This window comes from Pithys albifrons, chromosome 14 (genome assembly GCF_047495875.1).
Source record: "Pithys albifrons albifrons isolate INPA30051 chromosome 14, PitAlb_v1, whole genome shotgun sequence".
In the NCBI taxonomy this organism is placed as follows: Eukaryota; Metazoa; Chordata; class Aves; order Passeriformes; family Thamnophilidae; genus Pithys; species Pithys albifrons.
In genome coordinates this window covers 12,918,050-12,933,623 of record NC_092471.1, presented here as the reverse complement: position 1 = coordinate 12,933,623, position 15,574 = coordinate 12,918,050, and the positions used below count along the sequence as shown (strand labels likewise).

Here is a 15,574-nt window from a genome sequence, read left to right as displayed (position 1 = left end):
AAACCCAACACATCACCCCTGTTCCTTCCTGTATCTTTCATTTCACTTCTGTGCTGAATCACAGTGTTCCAATACAGCCTTTTTTATGGTGTAATTGTTTTGTATAATCCATTTTCTTTGGGCTCCTCTTAGCTTCTGTCTGAAGCTGTTACTGTTATAATGAATGTAGTCATAAATCTGTCACAGGTAACAGGCTAAATTTAGAGCTCAATAAACCAGGGAAGAGTATGCTGTAGGTAAGGGAGCACGTTGAGATGCAGTAGTTACAATAGTGGCACAAAAAGTCCACTTCTGACAGGTTAACAAAGGGGGAACACAGAACATTTGGTTCACTCACCCACTGAACACCATCACCCATGTTCCAGTAAACAAAGATGCTGTCTGAAAATATAAGTACAGTCATGGCATGTCACCTTGCTTTGACACCCCAAAAGACTGACAGGGTTTGTTGGCTGCCATGGAGGGGTGTGCTGTGCTGGACCACTTTTCTCAGCCAGCCCATGGTGTGGATATAGAGTGGTGTTTCTGTAAAGTTTGGAGCTGTACAACACTACCACTGAACTGAGGGAGATCCCAGTTCCTTAAAAGAGAATCTGAAACTGGGACTGGGAGCTGTCAGGCAGGACAGGACCCAGTGTTCCTGAAGCTGGACCAAGGTGACATGGGAGCCAACACTCACTGGATCCCCACCAGCACGATCCCCAAAGCAGTGTGTCCCTAAACAGAACCTGACAGTCATGTGTGCCTCAGACCTGAGCAAGCCAAGGGCCCACAGTGGAATGGCTGAGTGATTGTCAAAACGGAGATCATTGTAACATTTTCTTTCTCTTTTGAGAAGAGCAAAGTGAAGAACAGGGAGAAGGAATAGAAAGATGAAGGCAGATGATATAAGAAACAACAGGATGGAGAGAAACCACATTCAAGAAGGATCCAATCCTCTGAATTGTGATCCAATAAATGTTAAGTGGGACAAGTGAAAGAAGGGCCGGAAAGAGTGAAGAACAACAGAAGGCAAGGTATGGCAAGGAAAGGAGAGGGTGAAATGCAAGCAGAAAAAATTAAGCAAGTAGATCCAATATCACAAACTCCTTTGGCATGCCTGCTTTAGTCTCTGCATTTCTGTGTGGTGCTTTCACCTGAGCTGTGACGGAGCAGTGGTGAGGCTGTGCCCTGTGGGACACTGTGGCCGAGGGGAAGGCCACAGCTGTGCCAAGCAGCTGGTACTGGTATTGCCCACTCACTGTGGCACAGGGACGGCACAGGGACTAACATTTGTCCCAAATGTGGGTGGGTTGTTGTGGAGACTGCTCAGTGTAAGAGAAAGGCCTCTGCAGGGAAGGGCTGTGAGAACTGCTGCCTTCCTCCATGTGGCAGGGGAGTGCCAGACGTGGGTGGCACTGGACCAGCCAGGGCTTTGGTGCTCCTGGACATCAGCAGAGCTGCTGATCCTTTCTGTGCTAAACAGCCAGTGAAGATCCAGCCACACTGTTTGTTTTTTCAAATGCCATTTGCATTAAGTATCTTATTGTTGAATCAGTAGCACTTTACTTAAGAGGTTAAATTCTGCCTTTTAAAAACTACATCAGCTGTTTTGCTGCCAGCCACAGTCATGCCCTCCTGTTGCCTCAAGAAGAACGAAACACTGACATACTGACATATAAACCATATCGCTGAGGAATGTATTAACTTTCTTACTTATGTGCCACAAAGTGCTGGATCTTGTAACTGAGGGCTCTCTGATGAATTCATTGAATGTAAAATCTGTGGGAATTATTAGCACAGCACATTTCCACAGTTAAAATATTTCTGACAGAATAGATTTGAAGAGTCTCCAACTGTTGTATGTTACTCAAATGCAGAATTCCTTGAAAAATTAAATACAAGCACAACAAAGATTGATGCACAGAGAATGTTTTTCATTAGATCAGTTGTTATAGTTGAGAAAAGCTATCAAAGTATCTGGGTTCGGGGACATTTTTAGGTGACCAATGAAAGCTTTATTCATTGCTGATCACGAAGAAATGGCAGCATCATACACAGAATGATCTTTACCTTGCCATCACTGACAAAGCCAAATAATTAAAATTCAACCTATAATGAAGCATTCATAGGAAGTGTTGGTTTCAGGGCATAATTGTTACTAATGTGATGTTCCAGTAAGAGTTTTCCTGAGGTAACGTTAATACTTTAATGATTTGCAGCAAGTCAACAAATATACATTTTCTTTAGTCAAAAGTTTGCAGTTTTAGGTAGCTCCTGAAGTCAGACAGTTCGGCAAGACAAAGAGTTAGAAAAAAATAAATTCCTCCTTCCATTCTCTCTTCTGTAAAAATGTGCCAGAATATTGCAGATAGGACGGAGTAATGCTTTAGCTATTAGCTGTGTGTCTGTGAAGTCCATTTGTCTTGTTAAGACTGTCATTTGACTGCATTACCCTTTCTGTAACCCTGGAAACAACTTCACATACTGTGATATCTGAAAAGTCTAAAACATAACATGCCCTTAAAAAGCTGTGAGTGTTTTTTGATACTCCCTGTACAAAGAAAGAAAAAAATCTTTTCCTTTTGCAGAGGGCATTAAGCATGATGTATGTGCATTGCTTTGTGAGAAAGCTGATCCTCACCTGCTGTAGGTGGGGTGAGAAGCAATGCCAGCAGCACTGACAAGCTTCCTCCTAACCTGCCCACGGAGTTCAGGAATCCCTCTGTCTAAAGGAGGGAGAGGATTTTCGGGAGGCAATAAATAAATTTTGATCCCTCTAGTTAATACAGCTAAGGTCAAAGAGATTCTATCTGGAGCTATTTAAAGGACTCTTAACCTGCAGACATACTGCTGTCAGTAGTGCTAAGTGCCTTATCTGGCTGAGGAGTATATACAACCCTTATGAAACTATTCTTAAGTATTCTGGTTACTATATTTAGCTCTGTCTCATAACAAGACAAAAAGCACTTAGCTAAATGTAGTCCTGAAGTGCTTAATCCGATTAAGAATATTCTGTCCTCAGGTGTCTTCTACTAAGACTTTTTCTAGCTCACCATCCTGCTGCATCATGCAAAAAGCTTCTCTATGTGTTTGGGCCTGTGAATTCTTTTATAGCCATTTATTCTGTTAGCACCTCCAAGTCTGGTGTTGTCTGAGGACATCACTCATGTTCATCAGGAAGCCTCATTGTCCTGCCCCTGGCAGCTCCATCAGCTGCACTGCAGCGGGGGGTGAGAGCTGCTGCTGGAGACTGCAGAGTCCGGGCTTCATTTCCCAGTGTAGACTCAGCACTAACTGGACTGTTGACTCTCTTGGTGACCAACCAACTTCCTTCAACTTGCTGCTCTTCAAGCTGGCTGGGAGGCCAACCATGTGAATGAGGCACAAAACCCACCAGGCTTCCCAGGAGTTTTAAGTTGTTGGACAACCTGTGGGAAGTCTCTACATAAAGCTTTGCACTCCAACCTCAGGAAAACTCCTTTTCTTTGACTGAATTTTTGCATGCCTAAGTCTGTATACAAAGAACATTCCCTAAAACATTGTGATAGATCTGTTTGTGCATCCACAAGCATTTTTTTTTTATAATTTAACGTGTTACTTTAAAAAGAGTTTTCTTTATACCTATGAATCTCTGAACTTATCACAAGTCTCCAAAACTTCTGTGGGGATCATTCTTCTAGAGGAGAAACAGCTGTATGATTTTGATAGAACAGCACTGATGAATGAGCAGCAGTGACTATGATAAGCACCTTGGTTTTATGGTAGCTCAATAGGGCAACAAATAAGATCACAGGCTCCTTTTGAACTGGAATAAAAGTGTTTAACAACCAGCACACGACTGCTGTGAGAACAGACACAGAGCACATCCACTGACTTTAAGCTTGCTATATGCACAGGTGTTTTCAGTTGCAGCTTCACTGAGGGTGTCAAGAGTTGCATGATATTTTCCATGAAAGTTCATGTTCCAAACTGAAAATAATCCCTTCAACCCAGCTGCATTTTTTATTGGTTTACTTACCAGTGAAACACATCAGGTATTTTATATCTTACCCTTGTAGTTCTGCTCTGTCAGCAGGCTCAAACCTCTTGCAGGTAACTTCCATATTACTGTTTACAGTGACTGTATCATTTTATCTAAGCCAATGTTGGGGTTTTTTTGAGCTCATGGACCAACATAATTTCATTTATCAGGCATGAGCAGAAATTTGGCCTGTTGTCTTGAGTTACTCACCTAAACCTCCCCTACAGAGCCCTATCACTGTATCACTGTTCAGGATCTGTGTTGCTCATGGTATTTAGCATCAGTCATACAATGCCCCCACCCCGTCCCAGCTGCTCTCTCCAGTGTGCTCACCTGACATGTGTCCCTTGTAGCAATTTTCCAGCCACCTTCTTGTGTGTCCTTCCCTTTCAGGTATTTTCACTAGTTGGAGGAAAAAGCAAGCTCTTGCAAATCCTTTAGATGATCAAAATGAGGTGTGTGTTTCCTTGTCCACCACGGTTACAAAAATTCAATCCCTGGTAGTGGCAGTGAGCTTTTTGCAGCATCCTGAGCTGATGTTGGAGCAAATGGTAACAGGAGAAACAGCCATGAACCTGGACTCACAGTGAGGAGGCCCTTCGAGGTCATTAAAAACTTGTTAAATTTGGAAGCCCAGCACTTGGCTGTTGTTGAAGATATTACTGCCGGCCATGAACAGTCTGGTTGCATCTATGCCATGCCAGTGAAGCTTATCTGAAGCCTAACAAGTTTCAGCAGTGATGGATTCAGAGAGGGCAGCCCTGTGGTGTGGCTATGGCCAGGAGTTCAGGGTGTGCATTAGTAAGCATTTAAATCCCAAACAAAAAGGAAACTTTCTGTGTCCCACCAGTAGCAAATTTTAATGGGAAACCTTAAGTCAATCTATAGGTGAGTGTTTGTGGCTTGCACTGACTTTTGCTGATCATGTTTGTCTCAAAGGAGGTTTTGGTTGCAAGATTTGGTAGATGAGGTACAAGTCATGCTGGCTTTTACAGCACACATACCAGGTAAACTGTCATACTTTGGAAGAGCTCCAATCAATCCTGAGTGATTCCAGGCTAATAGGGCCATTTCACCACCCTGCTGGGCCACATGGCTTTTTGGGCAGGAGAAGTCATGTTGGCCTTCCCAGGCTGCTTCTGTGGCAGCAGAGAGTGCCCACAGAGCCAGGAGCCCCAGAATTTGGTCCAGCTCCCATTGCTGGAGGCTTTGCTGAGTTTTCATCACTCATACTTGAGTATCTTTCTAATTTGTGGTGGTAGACTTTTGCAGCTTGACGTGATGCTGCTCTGTAGGCTCTCTTGCCTGCAACTTTGTTTTAACTGGACTTGCTTTTCCTTCCAGGATTAATTTTTCTCCATCTCTATTTACATGGTGATAAGAAGTGCTAATCCCACTCTGTCAGTCTGGACTGATGAATCTGAGGAATAGAACAGGTAATTTCTAATTTGACTTTTAGCTTTTGCTGACTTGGGCAGTGACAACCACTCCTTTCCCATGGAGTGTGTTCATATTTTGGAACCAAGGAATTCATACAGTTTGTTCTGCCCAGGTTATCTACAGGGAGAGAGATCCTTGCCCTGGAGAAGGGAAGGAAGCATAAAATTTTGTAGCTTTTACTTTGAGCAGCTTCTTTGGCTTCCTGTCAGTTGTGGGTGGTTTTTTTTCATGTTACTTTTATAGTCAACAAGTTGTTTGAGCTTGGAGTAGTCTCAAAACAGAGAAAATCTTTTGGATGTACCTATTGAAAAATGCTCATTGGGTACTGGGCAGCTTGGGAGGGTTTTGCAGGGGAAGTGCTCGCTAGAGATGGAGGCAGATTAGTGCTGATGCTGGGGATGGGTGCAGTTTCCTCTTTGGAGGTGTCAGGGGGGTGCAATCCAGCAGGACTGACCCAGGTGACACTGTGGAATGACAGCAGCCGTCTCACCTGGCTCCCCATCCCTCAGACTGAGCCCTGCTGAGTCCCAGAAAAGAAGGCACCAGTGAAGAAGTTACCCTTGTGTTGAATTTAATGGGGCCTGAGAGTACTGTGTCCTTAATAGGAGTTGTTGCCAATGGTTCTCCTTACCTGTGCTGCAAGAACAGGTAAGATGAAGACAGCAGCACAGAATGGCTGTTCTGATGCAGGAATATATAGAACTAAGGGAACCCAGGTCACATTCCCTTTTCCCTGTCCAGTGCCAGGTAAGGAAGTTTTAATTTGAAGTCTTAGGTGTGAATCCCAGTGGTAGGATGCAGCTCAGATGATGTGGGGGAAATCCACCAGTGCAAGGAGTGATCATTGGCTGCAGGATGCTTTGGATGAACCTGTCTGTCCTATCATCTCTTAGATATCCTGATAGTACCCTGCTGTTGCCTAGTACTAATCCTTTAGGGGATTAGCATAGTTTCTTTCTGTCTCCTATGTCCTTCCACTGGGGAAGAAATCTTAGGTGTATTTCAAGAAGTGCAGTGCTTGAACTCAACCAGCAGCCTGTGATTTCCCAAAACAGGACCTGCCAAGGTGCTGCCTGATACAGACATCAGTGTCAAATCGGCTCTCACATCTGCAGGGAAGATGCTGATTCCTGTGCAGAGTTGAGTGCTTCAGTAGGATTCCCTATCGTGGTGCAGAGAGGAGTATAGAGGCAGGCTGAGGGGCCTCTTTCCCTCTAAAGTCTAGAGTTGTGCTTGCTGTGGCTTTGTCTTTGGGTGTGTAGCAATGGTTTCACTTCTCAAGCCTCAGCAGATAACTGAACAAGCAAGAAAGTACATAACAAGAGTGGAGTTTGGGAAGGGGAAGATTGAAGCATCCAGGATGTCTTAAAGTACAAACCAGTAAGCTCCATCTTTTGACATTCTTAGCAAAATCAGAGAATATATTTCAGTAAGTGCTTCTGTCTTGTCCCTCCAGAGCCCTGTGCTGTGTAAACGAACTGATGGATGAAGATGAGAAGGACAGGGCAAAGAGGTATGTTGGGATTCCAACCTGGAGGAGAACTGAAAATACTGTGTTGTCCAGTGCTTAACAAAGTACCTGACTCAATTGATGTCAGAGGCAAAGCCCTTCTGCAGTTTACAGGCTGTGTGTAGCATACCATAAGCAACATAATTAAGTCATCATTTTCAGGCTTCTTATAGTGTTTGACTACTCCTACAATGAGTTAATCAGCTGAGTCCTTCCTAAATTACATTGTTGTGCCCTCAGGATCTTGTGTTCTCCCATGGCTGTTTATTATCTTGATGCAGGACTCCTAACCTGTGATTTTATTGGCATCAAGCAGTACTGCCCACCTGAGATAGAGTTCCCTGTGAAACTTAGAGAGCAGTCCTGCTTTAGCGCAGGTATGAGTTAATCTCCTGTCAGAGGAGCATTTGGCTCAATTCTAATTAGTCATCTTATACAAGTGCCAAAACAGAGATGGCTGTGAATGTAAATGCTGGATCTGAGAACCTCCAAATGCCAACCTGAATATGAATGGAAATACTTACTGCATACCACACTCAGTCTAGATCTCAGAAAGTATGTATCATCACGAATGCACTTGTAAAGCAAATTAATTACTCCTGGAAGATGTTGTGTGAGAATAGGGTTATCTCAGATACGAGCACTGGAAAGAACACTTAGGAAGAAACTGAATGCATTTGCTTTCTCCTTTATTGTCTTTAATGGAGGGGAAAACCCTAATAAAACATTATTGAATTGTATTAATGTAGGCTGGAAAGTAGTCTGTGGTTCTGCAGATAGACTTAACATTCCCAGTTTTATACATTACAGCAGCAGGTTTTCGAAACCAGATACAACAGTTTATTCTGCACTTGAGTTGTCTCTGCACAGTATTGTCTATTGATAAGCTCCTTTTGCAAGTACAGATCAGGGAATGAGGAATCCTTCGCATTTTGGCCTTTATATGTGTGTGTGTGTGTGTGTACTAACTGCAAAACAAAAGTTTATACAAATTAAGTGGGCAAAACATGAACATACTGTCGATGCCAGGATTTTTCTCTTCCTGGAGAAATTTCGGCCGTAACACCTTCACTGACAATGCATTTGAAACAATGGGAGCTGCTGCTGAAATGTATGTACTGATACGGTCCTGCTCAACTGAACCTAAATTTTATTTGTTACCCCCAGCTGTTCCTTGCTGCTGGTGAGTTCTGTCCTGCTGCAAGTCTCTAAACACCAGCAAAATACTTAAGCACAATCCTAGCTTTAAGCAAATGAACATTCCCAGCAGAGTTTAGATTCTTGTATTTGAAGTGTTTTGCTGGGGCAGTTCACTTTACCTCATCCTGGTTTGAGCTGCAGGTTTTTCATTCTGCTTAGTGGCATTTATGTTTCTGTTGCCCAGGGCATCACGCAACAAATCTGAAAAGAAGAGGAGAGACCAGTTCAATGTCCTCATTAAAGAGCTTTGCACGATGTTGCAGGGTCATGGCCACCCTCTCAAGATGGACAAGTCCACAATACTGCAGAGGACCATCGACTTCCTACAGAAACAAAAAGGTACCGGAGGATGCTGGCTCTTCATCTGCCCAGCAGCCAGTTTCTACTCAGAAAAGGAAAACTGTTTTTCCCAAGCATCTCAGACCTCCAGAGAGGACATGAGCTTAAGTGAGGGGCAGAATAAGGCACAGCAGTTGGTCTCAGGAAATGGGCTAGAGTTGAATACAGCACTGACCAGTGAAACACAGATAGATTTGAAAAGATGCAGTGCTATATGCTCTTTAATGTAGAGATATCATTTCCCTCACTGGCCTCCAGATCCCCTGGCCTGCTTTGTACACTCTCAGAGCATGAGGGAGGAAGAGCTGAGGAACAGTTCCCGCTACAGAAGCCAGGGGAAAGGGGATTCTATGCCATGCTCCCAGGTCTCCTGTATTATGACTGGGTGCAGCCTGTCCTGCTGCCTGGGCACTCCTAGGAGCCTTCCTGAAACAGTTTCAGTCTCAGGCACCCTCTGCTCATGGGAGTGTTCTACCAGTCTGAAATTAACCCATTGATCATAATTTTTGAAAGATGTCTTCAGACGACCCAAAATGTCTCCATTTCCCTGTCTTGATTTCTGATGTATTTGTGTTGTGATGGCATAGAAAATGACTCTTGAGTTCAAGAAAGCTTTGTGTGAAGAATGATTTGAGGATGATTTCTCTGAAAGCTCTCTTTAAAGAAATGTAGTGTTACTTGAAAAGGAAAAAAAAAGTCCAAGTAGCATGAGTCATGTTGCTTTTTTGATGTTTTCTCTTTAAGAAATCACAGCACAGACAGAAGCCTGTGAGATTAGACAAGACTGGAAGCCTTCATTTCTTAGCAACGAGGAGTTCACCCAGTTGATGTTAGAGGTAAGAAGAAATTAAAGCTGCATAGATTAGTGAGAAGTAATCAGTTCAATGGAGTTGTTCAGAGATGTATAGTTCCTTTTCACCTGTAGGTCCAAATGCTAATGATTTCTACTCTGCTGGCACATACAATACAAATCTGACAGAGACCAATGTTGTGGTAAATGCTTTGCAGACACAGAATTAAAAATATGATTGCTTCCCCTTAAAGATAAACAGCTTTTCATTTAGGAATGGAGATTGATTTGGCCCAGATTCGGCCTGGTGAGAGAGGATAAGAATTTCTCTTCTCAGAAGAGTTGCTAGAGCTAGCAGTTTTAGGAAAAACTTGAAAGGACCTGAAAAAAGCAGAGCAGCTCTCTTCCTCCCACATCCCATTAGCCAGGCAGCATCGCCTCTGCTGCCTCTGCAGCTGCTTGCTGTGCGCTGCTGTACTTGTGATGTGAGTGCTGTCTCTTTTGCTTGGATTGCCTTTAAGTGCATTTAGGAGAACAGCTCTGATACTCCCACCTCTAAAATGCTTCGCTGGTCTAGAAATACCCCACAAGCTTACATTTCTCCTTTCTTAAGGATGAGACTCTGGGTTTGTGGTTCATGCTCCTCTAGCAAGGACATCTCGCCCCCTGTGTGGGCAGCTTTGCCCCACCAAAATAAGGGTGTATGCTGGGCCAAGCTGGGAGGTGCTGCAGTGTCTTAGCTACTCCTTTTCATCAGGATGTCATGACTCACCTCCCTGGAAAAGTCTGCTCATTCTTTCTGGGAATCTCTCTCACCAAACAAGCTAGCTTGTTCCAGCTGAATCAAAACAAATTCCCCCCTTAGATTGGAAGTGGCGGGGGAGAACGAGCCCTTTAGTAACTGCTGGCTTGCTGGACTTTGTTAGATTTAACCAGTTAGGCAGTTTGCTTAAAATTGGTGGGTTTTTCTCAGAGAGATCTTATTTTGAGGAAAGGCAGAGTATGGTAGTGAGGTGGGGGAGATGGTGAATGCTGCATCCCTGTAGCTAAGTTGCAAAGCAGCCTAACAGCGTTGTTAGAAGAGCTGGCTTTGTGCACGGTGCTGACCAGCTATTAAACATCCCAGATCTTGATGTTACTGAAGAATAGGGACAGACACTGAGTAAATGGTACGAGGAGATGTTGTAAAGAATAGGGAGAACACCCAAAAGGAAAGAACAAGCAGTGACTTAAAAGGGACAGAGAGCTTTTACTCTGGGACATGAACCATTGTGAACAAAAAAGGGGACATAAAACAAGCCTTAAAATTGTTTTGTTGATAGCCTTACAAATCGGGGCTTTAGACAAAATAAATAAGGCTTTAGACCTTCTCCATACTGTCCATAAATTGCTAAAAATACATCATTGTATCATTCTTCTGTCTCTGCTTATCCATCCATCCATCCATCCATCCATCCATCCATCCATCCATCCATCCACAGTGCTGGGTTTGCCATGATGATATCTAACATCTCCTTACGCACGGAGTTTGTTAACTGTTGTGCAACTCAGAACACATAATGAAGGCACTGAAGTCACTGGGATTGTGTGGGTGTCAAAATTCTAAGCATCACTGTTTCGCTTCATGTTAAATAAATACTCACTGGGTGAAAAATGTAAGTCAATTTAATAATAAGCAGCAAATAAGAATATAAAAAGAATGTTGAATTAGACAACATGTATAATTTTTGTTTCCACATTGAACTATCATTTCTGTGGTTAATTCCTGCCAAGTTTAGGCTGTTGGAAGCATCACCAAAGAATCAATTAGCATATTATATTCTAATTGTTACCTTGCATAATTCTTTTATTTTCTTCCTTTTTGTCTGCCTATTATTGTTAGGCATTAGATGGCTTTCTCATTGCTCTCACCACTGATGGGATTATTATTTATGTATCTGATAGTGTTTCATCTCTGCTGGGACACTTACCGGTAAGTTCTGACCTGACCGCTTAATATGAGGCTCATTCCCCTCCTTAATGCAACCTGTCAGTGAGGGGCTGGGGATTGATTTTGTCCAACCACAAAGGCTACTCGCTCTGGGTGGGGGTCAACCAACAAATGTGTCTCTAGTTCCTGTGAATGACAGATTCTCTCTCAAAGTCTATGAGTTATCTAAAAAAAATCAACTATGCAAAATCACTGTACCATAACTCATCACATGGCTGCAGGTCTAAAGGATGGTCTGGGAGGTATTTGTCCTTCCAGGTATATGGAAAATCTTATGGTTGTGAAATCTGTGCTGAAGCTCTTCTTAGATAATGTAAATATCATTTCAAGACTGAATCTGTGCTCTTCTAATGGCATTGGGTTTTTCTACTTGGAGTCTTTAGTAACAAACATGTGGCCTCAGAGTTTTCTGGAGAATTTCTAGAAACAAGAGAGCTGTGAGGTGCAGGAATTTAAGCTTGGCCTCTCAAAAACATTTTTCTATTTATCTGGTGCCAAGTGTAGACACCAACAGTGCTATGTAAGAGGGCAAAATTGAGCACACAGCTGAATGTCCTGGTGTGCAAAGAACAAATCTGTACTGACATTTTGGTAGAACCCCTTTAGTCAGGATGTGTGGGTTGATCAGCACTGAATCATTTGCAGGTCAAGCTGATTTTGCCAGATGTTCAGCCTAGAAGACAAACAGAGGATGTGAGGAGGAGCTCTCCCACTTCTATCATGCTTCCAAAGGAAAACATCTCACATTTTCATTTTGAAATTATACTTGCCATCATGTTACATTCCTGTGGCACCAGGATTTCTTCTCCTGCTTACACCTCTCTGAATTGAGGGGGCAGGCTCTGGGACTTATTGGACCTTTTGCAAATAGATAGTAATGCTGGGGCAGAATAGCCTAAGGGTTGTGTTCTGCCCTAGATTCATCTGAAGATTGACTGGGTTGCCTTGTCTTAGGCAACCACACTAGACTGGCAGCATCTGTGCTCTGCTGCAGGATGAAAAGACATGTGATTGTGTCAGGCTGTACTGCTGAACATGACAAAGCATTCTTTTGTATCAGTCAGATTTGGTGGACCAAAATATATTAAACTTTTTGCCTGAGCGGGAACAGAGCGAAGTGTACAAGCTCCTTTTTCCACACGTGCTCATGACAGATCCTGTTGCAGCTGATTTTCTAAATGGTAAGCTCTGCTCTTTTCTGTTGGTCAGGGCTGTTTGCCAAAGGCAAACAGCTCCCAGGGGAACCTGCACAGGGTTCTCCAGCTATTTAATTCTCCTGGCTGCCACTTCTGTTTTGCTGTATTTGTGGGGTTTGGTGCATCACATTGTCCAGTGTTCCTAGTGAGTTTTCCATGGCTGAGAAGCACTGGCTTTCCCTCCCTGCTTCCCCATGAGGATCCATGGAAACTGAGCAGCCCTTGTGCTGATGATGCTCTGCCCTGAGGGTGGTTTCCCTCTGTCTGAAGGCTATGTGGTCTAATCCATAGAATTCAGACTTGGGGCAGAAAATTGCATGAGAGCTTGGCATGGTGCCCTCTACTGTTAATGGAAAGGCTTAGGGTGAGTTCAGTGCCCTTTGGATCTGGGTCCTACTGAGCTGTGCCAGAGCCGGGTAGTGCATTGTCATGTAACTACCTTGCATGAAATCCTACAACTGTGAAGTCGGGAAAATCCCACTGATGGGTATAGCCAGGGCCTCACACCCATGGAGTGACTGCAAAGCCATGGGAGAAAGGGTGAGAATACATTTCCTTAAACAGAACCAGCTGATAATTACCCCCAGTATTTATATATTTACTTTTGGGTTTCAGGAGCATCCCAGCAGGGTGTGCTCATATACCACAGCAACAAGGTTGGTGTAAGCACCCAGATCAATTCAATATGTGAGTGTACTAAAGTGCAGACTTCTAGTAACATTGCCTGTCTCCCTCTCTTTCTCTCGTTTCAGCAGAAAAACAAATAGAGTTTTGCTGCCATTTAGCAAGAGGCAGTTTAGATCCAAATGAACCTCTGATGTATGAATATGTGAAATTTGTAGTGGATTTTAAATATTTTACTCATGGTAAGTTACTGCTCCAGCCTACCTTTACATCTCCACGTCTCTCCTTTAAATTATGTCCTGATCCATAGCATCCTAAAGACCTTGTTTTGTCTGAAAACATCTCATAATTGTCAGGGATGGAACGAGCTGTGGATACATTGAATATGTTCTTTGTACAAAAGTGATGATGAGGCTGTTGATCAGAAGAGTGCACTCTCTTGCATGCTGTGCCTAAAGCTGATACCAGGCTGATAATACCTCCATTTGACCCACTGCCAATTGTAAAGCAGCCTACTTATTCAAATAACCAGTAAAATATGCTATTCTGTTTTACTCGTGGCAATGAAATGACACTTTACAAAGCTTAAATACTTTGAGATATCTGTAAAATCATGAATCTTGGAAATGTTGACCTGGAGAAAGGCTGACAAGGAGACTGCAGCTGCACACTGTGAGCTACTCAAAGCTGTCCTATGAAGCTCCCCTGCAAATCAGGGGTAGGTGGTTACAGCTGTGTAACTCAGAGCTTAAAGGGTCATGCTTTAAATAACGTCAGTGTGTATCAGTGTGGCATCACTTTGTGGGTAGGAGGCACTTATTGCTGGGGTTTCATCAGTCATTGTATCTGTCTTAACATGAAAAGAAAACTCTCCTTCCTCTTCTTCTTAAATAAATTGTCTGGTTGTGTCTAGTGCCTACACCCTCCTGTAATGGCTTTGAGTCAGCTATTGCACGAGCTTTCAGGTCAGCCACGGAGGAGCAGATTTGCCTCGTAGCAACTGTTCGTCTTGTCACACCACAGTTCTTAAAGGTGAGATCCCTGTGACTGCATCTCCCCTCTCTGTGGGGCTCAGCTGGGGCTCAGCTGGTGTGGCTGCCGCGGGTGCCACGAGCCGGGCGCTCGGTGGGTGTGTGGGGGCCATGCTGCAGCAGCCTCTCAGTGGCAGCACAGGTTGGTTGTGCAGAGGGTTAGTGAGGAAGAGAGGACATGGCCATGTTTGGGAGCGGGAGACGACATGAGTATGTATTTTGGAAAGATGAGGTATAAAACAGGAGCTGCTTTTGAGGAGAGGTTGTTGTGTGATGAGGTCTCTCAGTGCAGGCAGCCCTGGAAGTGCCAAGAGAAGGTGACCAGCTTGGGAATTGGGAGCCTTGAAAGGCATACATCCCCCCACCCCATGATGTAAGGAAGCCACCTGCACCTTGAAGCACAATGAACACCATGTTTCATGGACTCTTTCTGCTGGTCTGTAAATGTCCCATAGTGCAGGGCAGTGATGTCAGGGATAACGACCTTAGGGACTGCTTGCTCAAGAGGGCATTAGCCAGCTCAGTTAGAGAGGCTGGACCTGGAGCTGTCACCCATACTCAAATACCAATATTTGCAAAAAGCTGGGAAATTTTGCCTACAGAGTGCAAGATGAGACCCTTGGACTGAAATTCAGCTCAGGGTAAATTATTCGGCCACTTTTCCTCAGTCCATGCATACCTATAAAAAGGCCTATATATTCCTTAGAGGAAAATAAGTCAAGTACTTTAAAAGCACTATATTCTGCTATGGTTTATTATATCAACAAGGTGCATCCTTGGTCTTGACAGCAGGCTGCTTTAGTCATTTCATAAAATTAAGTGTCTGAATGTGCCAACTGTTTTTCAGGAGCTCTGCAACGTTGAAGAGCCATGTGAAGAATTTACATCAAGGCATAGTTTAGAATGGAAGTTTTTATTCTTGGACCACAGGTAAGAGATTTGGCTTTGGTCACTGAAGAATGAATAAACTGTAGTTCTAAAATAGAAAACTTTGTGCAGTTATTGCCTGAGATCCCAAGTAGAATAGTTCTAATTAAGGACAATTGAGTAAGTAGCAATGTTGTGAACTTAGTTATTAGGCATCCTTAAATGCTTCACTCTTTTCTGTATTTTAGGCAGGTAAGAAATCATATAAAAATTCTGGGAGCAAATATAAATTAGTAATCACTCATATCTGTAGTACATATGTGTACCTCACACATCATGTTTTGAAGCATGGAGGAGCTGACCCTGTGACAGCCCTGCTGTGGGGTTTGGGACAGTCATATCATTATTTGTGTATCGAAATCTTGCTGCACTGGCTTTGTTAGACAATTGGCCTGTCCAATAATGCATGTTTTCAGAATCAACTGATTAATGTTAAGATTTGTAGAGGAGCCCTAAGCCTCCTACTTCACTGATGGAGTGAGCTGCTTTTCCACAGGGCTGTGTCCCAGCAGCTTCTGTGATTA

The 15,574-nt window shown here is 43.4% G+C and overlaps 1 protein-coding gene across 9 annotated transcripts in view; it reads left to right on the top strand.

Annotated features, from left to right (window-relative positions):
* The window catches only part of PASD1 (PAS domain containing repressor 1), a 104,857-nt gene that overhangs the window by 68,667 nt on the left and 20,616 nt on the right, over window positions 1-15,574 (top strand). For 5 of the 9 annotated variants that reach the window (XM_071569540.1, XM_071569547.1, XM_071569539.1 and 2 more), the window contains exons 2-10: window positions 5,348-5,439; window positions 6,900-6,956; window positions 8,338-8,492; window positions 9,237-9,328; window positions 11,165-11,254; window positions 12,333-12,453; window positions 13,221-13,334; window positions 14,006-14,124; window positions 14,971-15,053. In XM_071569540.1, coding sequence (XP_071425641.1) covers window positions 6,925-6,956; window positions 8,338-8,492; window positions 9,237-9,328; window positions 11,165-11,254; window positions 12,333-12,453; window positions 13,221-13,334; window positions 14,006-14,124; window positions 14,971-15,053 — 806 coding nt within the window. In that variant the 5' untranslated portion in view covers window positions 5,348-5,439; window positions 6,900-6,924. Of the gene's footprint in view, window positions 1-997; window positions 1,017-5,347; window positions 5,440-6,899; window positions 6,957-8,337; window positions 8,493-9,236; window positions 9,329-11,163; window positions 11,255-12,332; window positions 12,454-13,220; window positions 13,335-14,005; window positions 14,125-14,970; window positions 15,054-15,574 lie in introns of those variants that run through there. The other 4 variants (XM_071569542.1, XM_071569545.1, XM_071569544.1 and 1 more) reach the window with 4 other exon arrangements.